Source organism: Eschrichtius robustus, chromosome 12 (genome assembly GCF_028021215.1).
Source record: "Eschrichtius robustus isolate mEscRob2 chromosome 12, mEscRob2.pri, whole genome shotgun sequence".
Lineage (NCBI taxonomy): Eukaryota > Metazoa > Chordata > Mammalia > Artiodactyla > Eschrichtiidae > Eschrichtius > Eschrichtius robustus.
Window position 1 is genome coordinate 27,556,606 of NC_090835.1, and position 14,682 is coordinate 27,571,287.

At 37.8% G+C, this 14,682-nt stretch overlaps 1 protein-coding gene across 3 annotated transcripts in view; it reads right to left on the reverse strand.

Annotated features, from left to right (window-relative positions):
- The window catches only part of PTPRG (protein tyrosine phosphatase receptor type G), a 723,417-nt gene that overhangs the window by 4,716 nt on the left and 704,019 nt on the right, over positions 1 to 14,682 (reverse strand). For all 3 annotated transcript variants that reach the window (XM_068557227.1, XM_068557228.1, XM_068557226.1), the window contains 3 exons: positions 14,014 to 14,160; positions 13,117 to 13,259; positions 391 to 526 (listed from right to left, as the gene is read on the reverse strand). In XM_068557227.1, the coding sequence (XP_068413328.1) occupies positions 391 to 526; positions 13,117 to 13,259; positions 14,014 to 14,160 (426 nt within the window). The remainder of the gene's footprint in view (positions 1 to 390; positions 527 to 13,116; positions 13,260 to 14,013; positions 14,161 to 14,682) is intronic.

The following is a 14,682-nucleotide window of genomic DNA, read 5'->3' on the forward strand; positions in this document are numbered from 1 at the left end:
CCTACACCTTCTTCATGTCCTTTTGATCTCTGTTACCTTGGAATGAATTCTCAGTGTTGACAGTCCACTAAGATAATAGGATATCCATATTTTATAATCAGAGGATACTACATTTTAGAAAGCAGAGTTTCTCAACCTCAGCCCTTTGGACACGTGGGCCAGCTAATTCTTTATTGTGGGGGGCTGTCTTAGGCGTTGCAGGACGTTTACCAGCATCCCTGGGCTCTACTCACTTAACTCCATCTCCGGCTGTGACAACCAAAAAAGGTCTCCAGACATTGCCCAACATTCCCCGGGGGGCAAAGTCACCCCCAATCAGAACCACTGTTCTAAAGGCTGAGGCTGAGTTTCAAATGATGTACAAGTGTCACAAATAAGCAAAGTACTTACAATGTCTGTGAATACTCCAGGCCTCATCAGATTGATCATTTTTGCAACCTGGAACACATCCACAGCATTTTCATTCTCCAGTTGCTGAGACAAGGTGGTAAGGGCACACAGCATTCCTGCGGAAACTGCGCCGTACCTTGGGAAGGCAAAAAAAAGCTATTTCAGATTCACTAAAGGAAAGAATATATTGGAACAAAATTACCATCACCTATTTCCGTAGAAGCTAGGTAGACTGTATTGATATCTACTCTAGAACACAAAAATGAATGAAATGCTGGACAAGGGCAGGGATTTAGAGGTTAGCATAAAGGTGACATTTGTTTCTGAATGTGACATCTCTCAGACGGGCTTACCAGATGTTTAGCTTGATGTCTAATATGAAGTTAGAAGTTCAAAATTAGACTTGGGAGGGCTGTAAGAAGATTTGATGTCGGGGACAAGCTGGGTGATATAGTAGGAAAAATAATACGAGAATTTTAACTAGAGGCTATGAGACAAGTAGAAAGTGGTGAAAGGCTCTGGAAAAAATTTTTTTAACAATCCCGAAGGGCTAAATTGAACTTCCAGAATATGAATAAAAATGGAAATATGTGGCTTAAAATGCAGTCAGAGAATTTCCAAAATGAGTTTCATATTTAGTAATTATTTTTGGCACTGAAGTGGAAGTTTCCAAGTATGAGCACCTTCTATAAAATTCTTGGAAAACTATGGTTCTCTTTGCTTCACACACAGGCACAAAAAAGGCTTAGTAGGGTAGCAGACTTTTTCATCAGGCCAGGTTGGCATCTTCAGTTTTTACAGGAACCTGTGTGGCACATAGTTTCCCTATTAATGATGAGAAAACAGATGGATTAAATGAATTGTTCAAGGAGGTGTTGCTGGTTGGTGGCAGAAATAAGACTAGAATTTAGATGCCCTGTGTCCACTGTTCTGTTAATAACTATTAAATATTGTTTCTAAATTTATTCTTACATGAAATTTAAAACAGTACAGATGTTTTTCCTTCTGTAATGCAAATAAAGCCAACGTCTCCCTAACCACCACCCCAACTTCAGAGGTAATCTGTCTAAGGGAAAAAACTGTTATGCATTTAGGTACAGCCTTCCTAGATTTAAGGATATCAGTACATGTCGATCTGGCTCATTATTTCATCTGCTGCATGCATATCGGATGTCCTCACTTCCCCATGGATGGACATTTAGGTTGTTTGTGCCTTGTGCACATAGCAGGGTAGTACAGAGTAGCACCTTACCATGAGGAGAAGAGCTAGGTCACGGGTATGCCCATTTAGTTTTAAAGACACTGCGGTATTTCTCTCCCACGTGTTGTTACCTGTCCATACTCCTCCCAGCCAGAGAATACTAGTTTCTCCTCATCATTTTAAAGTTTGGCTTTTGCCAGTCTGATGTGTGAAAACTTGAATCTTACTGTTGGTTTAGTTTGCATTTCCTTGGTTACCAGGGGAGTTGAATATCTTTCTATGTTTATTGACCCATCTGTATTTCCTCTTCTGAAACTGCCTATTAATATACTTAATATACTTTTCATCAGACCACAACATTGTCTACTTCCAGCTCATTCACAGGATCACTCCCCATGTACAAGCTCTCCTACCACATGGGAATCCAATATTCCATTCCCCACTTTCCATCCATCAGCCCCTAACGTTCCTCATTCCTACTGCCTAGCCTAATTTCATCCCCATTTACTTATTTAAACCTATATTTATTAAGACAAATGATTCCTAAGTCTATCTGACCTTTTACTGTATCTCATGATCAAGACACCAATCCCAGTGACTCAAAATTGTTCCCTATTCAGTGGGTGCTTCAGATGAAGCACATGATTAGAATATTGATCCTCTTCTAAATACAGAATCACAAAACCCAGTAACTTCCTAATACATCTGGCAATCCAACTATACCTTGATAACTAGTCTTCTATGCTCCATAAACATGTTCAGCCTTTCTGAATCTTTTCCATCTCACACATACTCTTTCTTTCACTTTCCACACATGGGATTGACGCCTGCTACATTGACAGGTTACCTGAGTTCACGGTTGTTGGGCTGCACGCCACAGGCCTGCAGGCCCTCTACTTGCCCAGCCTCAAGACCAAAGAAAGAGCCCGAGTCAGCAACAGAGACACCGAAGGTTTAATGGATGGGGGAGCTTACATGTCTGAAGCAAGGTCCTAGAGCGACATCCCACTGTATGCGCAGACTGCAGCAGGCAGGACATGCAGGACATGGCAGCAGTCTTTGCTCCCTCTGTGCCAGCATTTTTTATTGAATTGTCTCATGTTTCCTCACTGATCTGAGCTGCCTTTTGAATAGTCTAAATTCTCATATATGCAGCCCTATTTCTGAACTCTCTATTTTGGCCCTTTAATCTGCTTGTCTGTTTTTTTTATACTGTATTTCCCCACATTCGTTTAAATTCCCATAGGTTTTTAGTAAGTCTTGATACCTGATAAAGCAAGTTTGCACAATAGTCTTGGCTGCCTCTATATTTATTGTTTCACTTTTAGTGCTTCAAACATACACATTTTCCTTTTTCACTTGTACACTCGTTTCCATATACCTCTACGCTTCTACCGCATCCCATCCTGTTTCATGTTGATTGATACTGGGCTGTCAAGGAACACAAAAAGTTTTGTTGGGACTTTGGTTAGGCTGCACTGAATATATAGATAGATCTGAGGAAATTAACATCTTTTTGAGTTTTTCTGTTCATGAACACGATGTCTTTTCTCCATTTATTCAGGGCTTTTATAGTTTTCAATTAGATTTTACAGTTTTCTACGTAGTCTTTTGCCAATTTCATTTTAGGGTAAATCCTAGGTAGTTTCTGTTACTCCAAAGAATGGCCTCTTTTTGCGACATTACCGTTTGGTTTCAGTTGATATATAGGAAAGTTATTGATTTTCACGTGGTGAACTTGTATCCAGCCACGCAGGACTCTTCTTAAGTTCTAATAATTTGTGGATTCTCTGGGAAGTTGGCTACGTCTTTATCTGCTAGCAATGCCACTTGTCTCTTTCTTTTATACTTCTTACATCTTTTGCTTTTACTGTATTGGCTAGGATACAATAGTTTTGCATTCTAACACTGTGAAGAGGTGTCATATTGTGTTCTTTAATGGTAAAGCTTCTAATTTTTTAATATTAAATAAAAATATTTGCTATAGGCTTCTGAGAAGTAACATCAAGTTAAAGAGAGTGCTTTTGACTTTTCGTTTGCTAAGAGTGTTTTCTTTTGGGGAAGGGGATTATGAATGGGTGTTATTTTATTGTATGTTTTTGAACATCTATTGATTTAAAAAAAAATTCCTTTAATAATGTTCTGAATTCACTGAGAGCAATTTTTGGTACCATTTAAGCAGCTCTATATGCCTAGGATAAATCTTTTTCATGATGTATATAATTCTCTTACTATAACACACTGGGTTTTTGACAGTATTTTTTTTAGACCTTTGTACCCATATTCAAGTAAGTAACATTGGCTTATACTGTTCCATTCTGGTGCTAGCCTTGTTTGTCTTCTTAATCAAGGTTACATTAAATGTTCTCTCTGTGTGCTGTTGTTCAAACGTAGACTGGTCAAAACTTAGTGGGCCTTAATGGGTTGAAAACTCTATGTGCCAGGCTCTCTTATAAGTACTGTACATGTGTCAACTTAATTCTCAGAATAACCCAGTACTACAGGTACTATTAGTATCCCCATTTTGAGGTTGAAGAAACGAGGCACATCCAGGGGAAGTAACTGGCCAAGGTCTCATAGTTTGGGAGACTAGAGCTTACATTTGAGCTGATACATGTCAATGGCTCAGAACAGAGACTGACTGGTACATTGTGTTCACTAAATATCATTTACTTTGATTAGGTAGGCTTAAAAATTTATTGGTATAGAGTTATAAATAGTTTTAAATGTTTATTTCATTTCCTTTAAAATACTTCTATTGTTTTTAACCTTTTATTAAAGAAAATATCAAATGTATACAAGGCATAGTAACCCTCACTGCACCATCACTAAACTGAAACAATCATCAGCTCATAGCTGGTGTTGTTTCATGTCAATTTCCTCCCCCATGTATTTTGAAGCAAACCCCAGGTATTTTATTCATTAATAATTTAGCATAAAACTCTAAAAGATAAGGTATGATCACACCTATGTAAATTAACAATTTTTAAAACATTTGAGAACTACAGATAAATGGTAAATTTTTTTTCTTCCCAATGATAAATTACGCCGCCTTTTTTTCACCAATTTCCAAAGTTGTGTCTTTTGTTAGTAAAATTTAAGCAATGAAGTCTGTCTCCTCCTTGCCCCCATTTCATTACTGTTTGCTTTTCTTTTAATTCCTTGTACTTTTTGTGGAATTATTTGGTTCTTTTTCTGGCTTCTCGAGTTGAAAGCTTAGTTTATTTTAAGATTTTTCTCCAATATATGAGGCTTAGGCTATACATTTTTTCTCTGAGTATATATCCTATCAGGTTTTGAAATGCAGTGCCTTCATTATCATTTAGTTTTAGGAGTCCGTAATTTCTATTTTCATTACCTCTTTAAACCATCAATTATCTCTAATTCTAGCCATAAGGACTTCAGTGTCTGGGTATAAGAATTTGGGGTCTCATTTCATTGTTCGTTTCTAATTTAATGCATATAATCAATGAACGTGGCCTTGTATGATATCAGTTTTTTGGAATATATTAAAATTCCATTTATGGTCAGTAATTATGAATAAACTATTTGTGTTTGAAGAGACTATATGGTCTCTCCATAAGTCTCTCTTGGGTACATACTCTTAATATGTATTTATTTATGTATTTAATTTTAGAAATGTTTATTTCTAAATTCTATTTATTTTATTGAAGTTTAGTTGATTTACAGTGTTGTGCCAGTCTCTGCTGTACAGCAAAGTGACTCAGTTATACACATATATAAATACATTTTTAAAAAAATATTCTTTTCCATTATGACTTATCCCGGGAGACTGGATATAGTTCCCTGTGCTATACAGTAGGAACTTGTTGTGTATCCATTCTGTATACAATTGTTTGCATGTACCAACCCCAAACTCCCAGTCCATCCCTCTCCTTCCCCCTCTTCCCCTTGGCAACCACAAGTCCGATCTCTGTGTCTGTGAGTCTGTTTCTGTTTTGTAGATAGGTGCATTTGTGCCATATCTTAGATTCCACATAAGTGATTATCATATGGTATTTGTCTTTCTCTGTCTGACTGACTTAGTATGATAATCTCTAGGTCTATCCATGTTACTGCAAATGTCATTATTTCATTCTTTCTTATAGCTGAGTAATATTCCATTGTATATATGTACCACATCTTCTTTATCCCATTCATCTGTCGATGGGGTACATACTTTTATATGTCACTATTAGATCAGCCTTGTAAATTATGGTATTCAGATCTTCTCTCTGAATGTTATTGTTCATTGTATCCTGATAATTCATTTTAAGAACTCATCCCTTTATTCAGTTCTTAGAGAATCTCAGCCATTATTTTTTTTTCAGCTATTAATTTCTTCCTCTTTCATCTTTTTTCTCTCTCCGTGGATCACACCCTTAGACCGATGTTAGAACTTCTGTATCTGGCTTCCATATCCGAGTCTGACTGCGGTTTTGTCCATTGTACTACTAGCCCATCTCTCATATTTTCCATTTCTTAGCCTCTAATTTGTTCCTGTTTCTTAATACGTTTTTAATTCATCTCATATGGTCTTCCTTTAGATCTCTGAGCATATTATTTCGAAATCCAATTATGATTGCTCTATTACCTCCGATTCACTGTATTTTTTTGTTCTTGTTCATCATGTTGTCTTTCTTCAGATTCTAAACTGAACCGGGTTTACCTTCTCATTTTAGCAGAGCTAGGAATTCCCCACCCCGCCCCCAATCATTTGTATGGATTTTTTTTCAATAGGGGAAGAACTGAACCCTTTAATCTTTGCTAAATCTGCTCTAGTGAAACTGTTAGGATTTTTTTTTTTTCCCGCTTCAAGCTAACCATAGCCATACAGATAGGAAAGTCAGGTATTATGTATTTTACTATGCACTGTGCACTCCATGTGGGATTACTCTGGCCTTTGCTTGGGTTGCCTTTCCTGTGTTTAGCCATTCTTAAATAAGTACCTAAATAAAAGGAAGTACCTACAAAATAAGACTTTAAACAGGACTAGAAACTAGGTCAAATCAATCAAATGCATACATACTTTAAAGTATCAGTCTTTAAAGACTGAAAAAATAAAGGCCATTCTCTTTCAGAAGTTTAGGAATTAAGTAGGATTAAAGGATGTTTGTCAAGTTTCATGCATTTGCACTTCAAATTACAGGGACTTGGTGAAAAAGTGATACAGGTAATTTACAACTTAGAATACTGTATAAATTCACTGGTTTTGGTGGTTTGTTTGCCACTTTCTCAAAGGGCCCCACTGAGAGCAATACTTCCTTAACTAGCGCTGTGCTGTTTATTTTCATCTTCCCCTGTCTGTGCCTCGAAGAAATGAAAGTACTTTAAGTTCCCGACATTCAGTAATGTTTTCAGGTGGCTCTGTCTATATTCATTTTAAGACACGTTGGGGTTCCTTGTATCATCAGTGTGTATAATACTTATGGCCATTTAATTACACTTTTTACTACTTCATATAATTACAATTATTGTTGTTTTGCTTTTACGATGTTGTTTTAAAAATCATAACTAACAATGCAATGCAGAGGTATAACCCTGTCACTATGAAGGAAGTGAAGCTTCCCTTCAAAATCATTACGGCAGGAAGGAAAACAGAGCTAAAGCTTCAGTATCCATTAATCCTGGGGAATAATGGAAGCACAAAACCACAGGACTTTAAGAAATTAAAACTTTGGAAGTGAATGAGAAAGTACAGAAAGCAAAACACAGTCCGAAGACAGAAAGGACAGGAGTGCTTACTGTGAAAACCAGTGGGAGGCAGTGTTAACCAGTGGGATTAGACAGATCTGGATTTAACTATAGCCAGTGCCAGCTTCCTGGCTTGCCCCCTGTGCTGCTGTGTTGGGCCTTGTGCTTAGATGGGTCCCCTACTTAGGAGGGTCCTGCGTAAACTAAACTTCTTAGTTTAATGCTCCGGTGTTGCCATCTGGAAAAAAATTTTTTTAATTTTTATTTTATGTTGGAGTATAGTTAATTTACAGTGTTGTGTTAGTTTCAGGGGTACCGTAAAGTGATTCAGTTATACATATATATGTATCTGTTCTTTTCCAAATTCTTTTCCCATTTAGGTTCTTACAGAATACTGAGTATAGTTCCCTGTGCTATACAGTAGGTCCTTGTTGGTTATCTATTTTATATATAGTAATGTGTATATTTTAATTCCAATTTATCCCTCCCCCCCACCTTTACCCTTTGGTAACTATAAGTTTGTTTTCAAAGTCTGAGTCTGTTTCTGTTTTGTAAATAAGTTCATTTGTATCTTTTTTTTAGATTCTGCATAGAAGCGATATCATCTGATATTTGTCTTTCTCTCTCTGACTTAGTTCGCTTAGTATGGTAATCTCCAGGTCCATCCACGTTGCTGCAATTGGCATTATTTCCTTCTTTTCAGTGGCTGAGTATATTCCATTGTATATATGTACCAGATCTTCTTGATCCATTCATCTGTTGATGGACGTTTAGGTTGCTTCCATGTCGTGGCTATTGTAAACAGTGCTGCAGTGAACACTGGGGTGCATGTTTCCGTTCGAACCATGGTTTTCTCTGGATGCCCAGGAGTGGGATTGCTGGATCATATGGTAGCTCTATTTTTAGTTTCTTAAGGAACCGCCATACTGTTCTCCATAATGGTTGTACCAATTTACATTCCCACCAACAGTGTAGAGGGTTCCCTTTTCTCCACACCCTCTCCAGCACTTATTGTCTGTAGACTTTTTGATGGTGGCCATTCTGACCCACGTGAGGTGATACCTCATTGTAGTTTTGATTTGCATTTCTCTAATGATTAGTGATGTTGAGCATCCTTTCATGTGTTTGTTGGCAATCTGTATATCTTCTTTGGAGAAATGTCTGTTTGGGTCTTCTGCCCATTTTTGGATTGGGTTGTTTGTTTTTTTGATATGGAGCTGCATGAGCTGCTTGTACATTTTGGAGATTAACGCCTTGTCGGTTGCTTCATTTGCACATATTTTCTCCCATTCTGAGGGTAGTCTTTTCATTTTGCTTATGGTTTCCTTTGCTGTGCAAAAGCTTTTAAGTTTCATTAGGTCCCATTTGTTTATTTTTGTTTTTATTTCCATTACTCTAGGAGGTGGATCAAAAAAGATCCTGCTGTGATTTATGTCAGAGTGTTTTGCCTATGTTTTCCTTTAAGAGATTTATAGTATCCAGCCTTACATTTAGGTCTTTAATCCATTTTGAGTTTATTTTTGTGTATTGTGTTAGGGAGTGTTCTAATTTCATTCTTTTACATGTAGCTGTCCAGTTTTCCCAGCACCACTTATTGAAGAGACTGTCTTTTCTCCATTGTATATCTTTGCCTCCTTTGTCATAGATTAGATGACCATAGGTGCGTGGGTTTATCTCTGGGCTTTCTATCCTGTTCCATTGATCTGTATTTCTGTTTCTGTGCCAGTACCATATTGTCTTGATTACTGTAGCTTTGTAGTACAGTCTGAAGTCAGGGACCCTGATTCCTCCAGCTCCGTTTTTCTTTCTTAAGATTGCTTTGGCTATTGGGGGTCTTCTGTGTCTCCATACAAGTTTTAAGATTATTTGTTCTAGTTCTGTGAAAAATGCCATTGGTAGTTTGATAGGGATTGCACTGAATTTGTAGATTGCTTTGGGTAGTATAGTCATTTTCACAATATTGATTCTTCCAATCCAAGAACACGGTATATCTCTCCATCTGTTGGTGTCATCTTTGATTTCTTTCATCAGTGTCTTGTAGTTTTCTGTACAGGTCTTTTACCTCCTTAGGTAGGTTTATTCCTAGGTATTTTATTCTTTTTGATGTGCTGGTAAATAGGATTGTTTCTTTAATTGGAAAATCTTTATTGTTAATAATTTTTGAGCAAGGGTTCCTACATTTTCATTTTGCCTTGGACCCCACACACATTATGTAGCTGGGACTGGCTCTGACACTTAGTAACTGGATATGTGTGTACACAGGGCCTAATACCTACACACGCAGCCCCCATTTCCTCATGCATGAAGCGGGGATCCTAAAGTTACCCCCCCCCCCCAGTGGGGTGATTTTGAGGATTAAATGAAGGACTCGATTAGTTGTGACTTGAAGGTGTCTTTGCAGCAGTTGGTACAGAACGCAGTCCATATATTTCAGCATTTCCTCTGGACTGTCTCAGGACAAAATTAAAATTAACATTTATTGAAGACCCCCAAAGAGCTTTTGCTTATTTGGGCTTTATCTGTCAATAATTACTGTATCAGATGTTAGAACTGAGAAAGTGTTAAAACACAAAACCATGCAAGCACGCATTCCATTAGCTGTCAGAGTGGGGATGTCCTCCTGGGTCACGTAGCTCTGGAAAACTCCACTGTACACTCAAGACAATACGAGTGAACAAGGCAACTGGTATCTTTGTATTATGAAAACAGTTGTGTCCTCTTGGATCTCTTGGAAGGGGCTTGGAGACCTCCTTCCCAACCAGGGACCCTCGGATCCCACTCTGAAAACCGTTAAATGAAATTAGCCCACGATGGCCTCCAACAGGGTGATAGATATAGCTCCACAGTGACTCCACATAAGTATTTGCACAGAAAACTAGCCTTCATTCTGCAAGTGAAGGTCTAATCTACTAGTGTCTCATAAAACTGTGTAAGAACCATGCTGTGTTTTGAATTTATCTTGTAGGCTCTGTGTTTAAAATTTGACAGTAGTGATACAGATCAGCCTCTGGATAGAATTGTCCTGAGCAGACAAATATAGGATGCCGTGAATAAAGCAGTTTGCCTTTAAGCTGTGCCTGTGCTCAAACAGAATCAGTTTACTTTTTGTTGAGGAAGTTTACCTTTAGATCATTTTACCTAGAAACTTCATCCACCTGGCACACAGCTGTGAAGACCAGATCGACATCACAGAGTTTGTGCACTAAAAGTTCAACTCTTTGACTTTCAGTGGAAGCACTCAGGCCTTCTTTCCGAGCCTGCCCGCTGCAATCTTTGACAGAACTTAAACTTTGTGTCGATGAATTGGTTTTATAGTTCACAGATGAATGTAAGCAGGAAAAATACCAATAACCAAAACAAAAAGCAAGGCTGTCTGGGGCAAGTTCATATACAGGCACATATCCTGAATAACGGGTAAGTCATCCTAACTTGAAAGCACGGTACCAATTCATACCAATATTTATCCACCACCCACTGTGTGTCACTCTGTGGAGAATGGGATGAATAAGTTAGCACTGCTGGTCACAGCAATGTGGGTTGACAGTCATGTGAACAAGTAGTTACAATATGATATGATAAACAGGAATGGCCTTGGTAAAGATGCGATGTTTGTGGATGATCCCCTCTGGTTTGAGTTAGAAACAGTTCAAAGAGAGTGACTTTTGAAGTGTGTGTTGAATAAAAGGGCACTTAGAATAGTATTTGCAGGGCTAAGGTGGGCTGCAGGAAGTAAATCAGTGGAGGACTGGGATGATAGCTGAAGAAGTAAAGCTTCAACTAGCTTGAATTTGGGAAGTGTACTGGTAGGCATCAACAAGACTTGGTGGCCAATGATAACTGGAGGTGAGGGGGCACAGAAAAGGACTCTGATATGTTTCTGGTTTGTACAACTAAGTGGATGGGAGCAGGCTGGGAAGGTAAGTTTGGGTTTATACATGCTAGATTTGAGGTGTGTGTTTGTAGGCCGTCAGGAAGGAGTATTTAGAAGTTCAAAAAGTAGGTAAGATGGAAACTGAAAGGTAACTGGCATTCAGTGTTGTACTAGAGCTAACAACTATTAAAAAACTTCAAATGTGCTTGAGTAATGTACAAAAATAATTTTAATGGAATCACTTATCTCTTAAAGATGGTGGATAAATGAACAAATGCATATCTTTAGGTGGCTTTTAATCCAGCTCACCTATGTGATATGTGAAGAGACACTAGTGTAGGATGAATTTGCTCTTTTCTTGCTTAGGCCTAAGAACAAGCTACATTTGATTAATTCCAGAGGTGACACAGTCAGCATGTAGCATAAAATAAAAATCACTCAATAAGACAATATACCCCAAAGCTGAATATAGATAAATGAATCAAACAGTTCTGTTTAAATTGTTTAACTAGTTGTTGTTGGTTTTTTTTTTTTTTTCCTTCTTTCCGTCTTCTCTTACCATGAAATATAACATTAGCTGCATTACTGACTTAGGACAGATCCTTGGAGTACTATCAGAACAGCAAAATCCGTCACGGAGCTGGGCAGCAACATTAGAATTTAGTCTGAATTGATAAAAGCTAGTAAAATCCAGAAGGTATATGGAAAGCTGACCCAGATTAGTGGGGGAAAAAACTCTAGAAGCAGCCCTAACTTTGTGCTATAACTGCATATCCTAAAGTTTCGTAGACTCGTAGTAACTACCCAGTTATTCTGAGGTTGACTGTGTTATTTAAACACTACTGCTGGTTGTCACATTTCCAGGGATCTTACTTAGGCTACTTAACTAATCCTAATTCTTCTAATTAAGAGGTCAACATTTTGAAATAGTCACTATTTAAAAAAGACCATCAAACTCTTTGGAAGGAGCCAAACATATGGCTTGCTTCAAATAGGAGAGTACCATGGATTTGAGGTGAAGGTGCTGACCTCAGCCGAAAGTCTTTGTTCACTTCCTGTGACAGCATTAGTTCAAGGATAAGACTTAATGAGCTTTTACTTCAAAATTTACTAATATCTATTCTAGCAGAGTAGATGGTAATTTAATGAACATAATGGATGCCCTGACACGTTGCTGACCAAGGGAGATAACTAACTACCTTAGAACTAGAGACGAGGACGTCTAATTGGTGCCATTGGCTAAAGGTTTGTGAGATTCACAACAGTCTGCAACTGATTTACAGGTCGAGTCCATCTATGAAGTTTGACTCCAGGTATTCGTATACCATGAGGTATGTCTGTGACCCCCTTCCTTCTCATTAAAGGGAAAGTGGGCTGGGTTTGAACTCTATTCGGACACTTAGAAGCACAGAGGCAGGAGCAAGTTATTTGTGCTCTTTGCAATTCATATGCTTTACCTTTAAACTCCCAGAGACAGTACTGTAAACTTCAAAACACACTGTAAACTATAAACATTATCATTAATAATAGTACCTTTTTCATTACTAATCAGCTAAAGTATATTTTAAAAGGTTTCTTCCCTAATAAGTGTTTGCTGGAAATCAGTGTAAGGATTTAAAAACAACTAATTAATATAAAGTATTACATTTAAATTAATAGAAATGTAGACATGTTGTAAGTTATTGTTTAATTTGCATTATTGAAACAGAAAACCTCAGAAAGCATGCAGATGTATTTTGGTAGGCTAAGATACAGTACTTTCACCTTTCTAGAACCTACACTCGGAGAGCCTGAAGCCTTTGACAAATTAAAACCCAAAGAGAACCCCAACACCTTGCACATGGACACATTAGAAATAAGCTGGACTTGTCACACGCTGAGAGAGGGGGTACGTGTTTAAAATCTGTCTTTCCTCCCCTACTATCGCAATGCAACGAGATAATTAAAAACAGGTGCATACTCATCATGAACGATGGTGGGGCCGTCCCTCGTTAAGGCCTCTTCCTTGATGACGTTGATAAGTTCAAAAGTACTGCTTATGGGGGCATCCGGGTTAGGCCACTTGGGACACTGGAAGTGCCGAACTTCTAGAACATAGTCATCCTACAACCAATACAACACGAGTCACGGCCCATCCTTCATTTCATCCTGTCTATAATCTAATGACTCGTACTTGCCCCTGAGGAAGTGTATACTATAGATGATTGAAGCATGCCAGGTTAACCAAACTGCTGTAAGGAGAAAAATACTAGGGAGGTCTGCTTGACATGAACAAATGAGGTTATGACAGTGAAATAGAATCCTGTTCAGGGAAATATTTTAAGGGACAACAAATTATAAGAGGCTTTATATCCTACTCTATCTATCTTATCTATAAAAATAAAGAAAAAAAACCCAGGAAGGGGTGAGGACATCATTATTTAAATAAGACAGCTCCCCTCTTACCAACCCCATAGGAAGGTAGTTAATTATGCATCAAAATGTTGTTTACTAAAAAAAAAAAAAAAAAAAAAAAAGTCTTAATATTATCATCTCTGCAACATATTGCAAGGCTTACATTTCTGATGGCAAAGAAAATACTGAGCTCTAGTATATTGTTTTTATAATTAGGTCAACAGGCCTATTTGTATGCATGCTCAATCAGAGGAACTGCTACATGTCATCTTTCCAGCTTGAAAAAGCAAATATTTGAAGGAAGCAAAAAAGGAAGTGAACATATACTTAAGTCATACTCAAATGCCTGCTTGGGCCCGTCTTAAGGGTGGTAAATTACTTCATTATTACTTGGAAGGGTGATCCAGGGCCCAGGTGTGGCGCCTAGGTGTGGCTGTTACTGAGGAATTGAGGTTGAGGTTACCTGTGTAGCTTCAAGGATAAAGTCATGGATGATAATTTGTTCTTCATTAGAGAGGCACAGTCTGTCTTTGCTGATAAGGGTGACGGTAAAGGCCTCACAGTTCATGGATTCTTCTCGACTTGGCCAGTATACAAACTCATCTTCAGCCTATGGGGACCAAAAAAAAAAAGAAGGACAAAAATTCCTCTGCAGTGCTGTCAACCATTTGTTTTTGAATTTTCTTACCAAACGATTTCTTTCTTTGCCATTTGCCATACCTCTCAAATCATTTTTTAAATTGGGTTCATAGAATTATTAGCCCGATTAGATTAGCCCTATCTAATCATGCTGAGTTCAGTGGTGGTTGTATTCTATTGTAAAATACGCTTAATAACTATTTCCTAGCACCTCTCACCTATGTCATTCCGACAACCAAAAAACCTCCCTCTGTAGGGGATGTATTACCCCTCGCTGAGAAATGCTCTGTAATATAATTGTCAGAGTAAAAAAGGAGACAGGATCTAGGTCAAGTAATTTTAACTTATTATTTCACAATGGCTTATGCAACTAAGATGTGCTAATTGTTGTTCTGTGGATTATGTTAACAGTTCTACAATTGATAAGCATTTTGCAAAGGACTTTCGTAAACATCATCTTATTTAATTTTCATAATATGCTAGTGAGCTATTT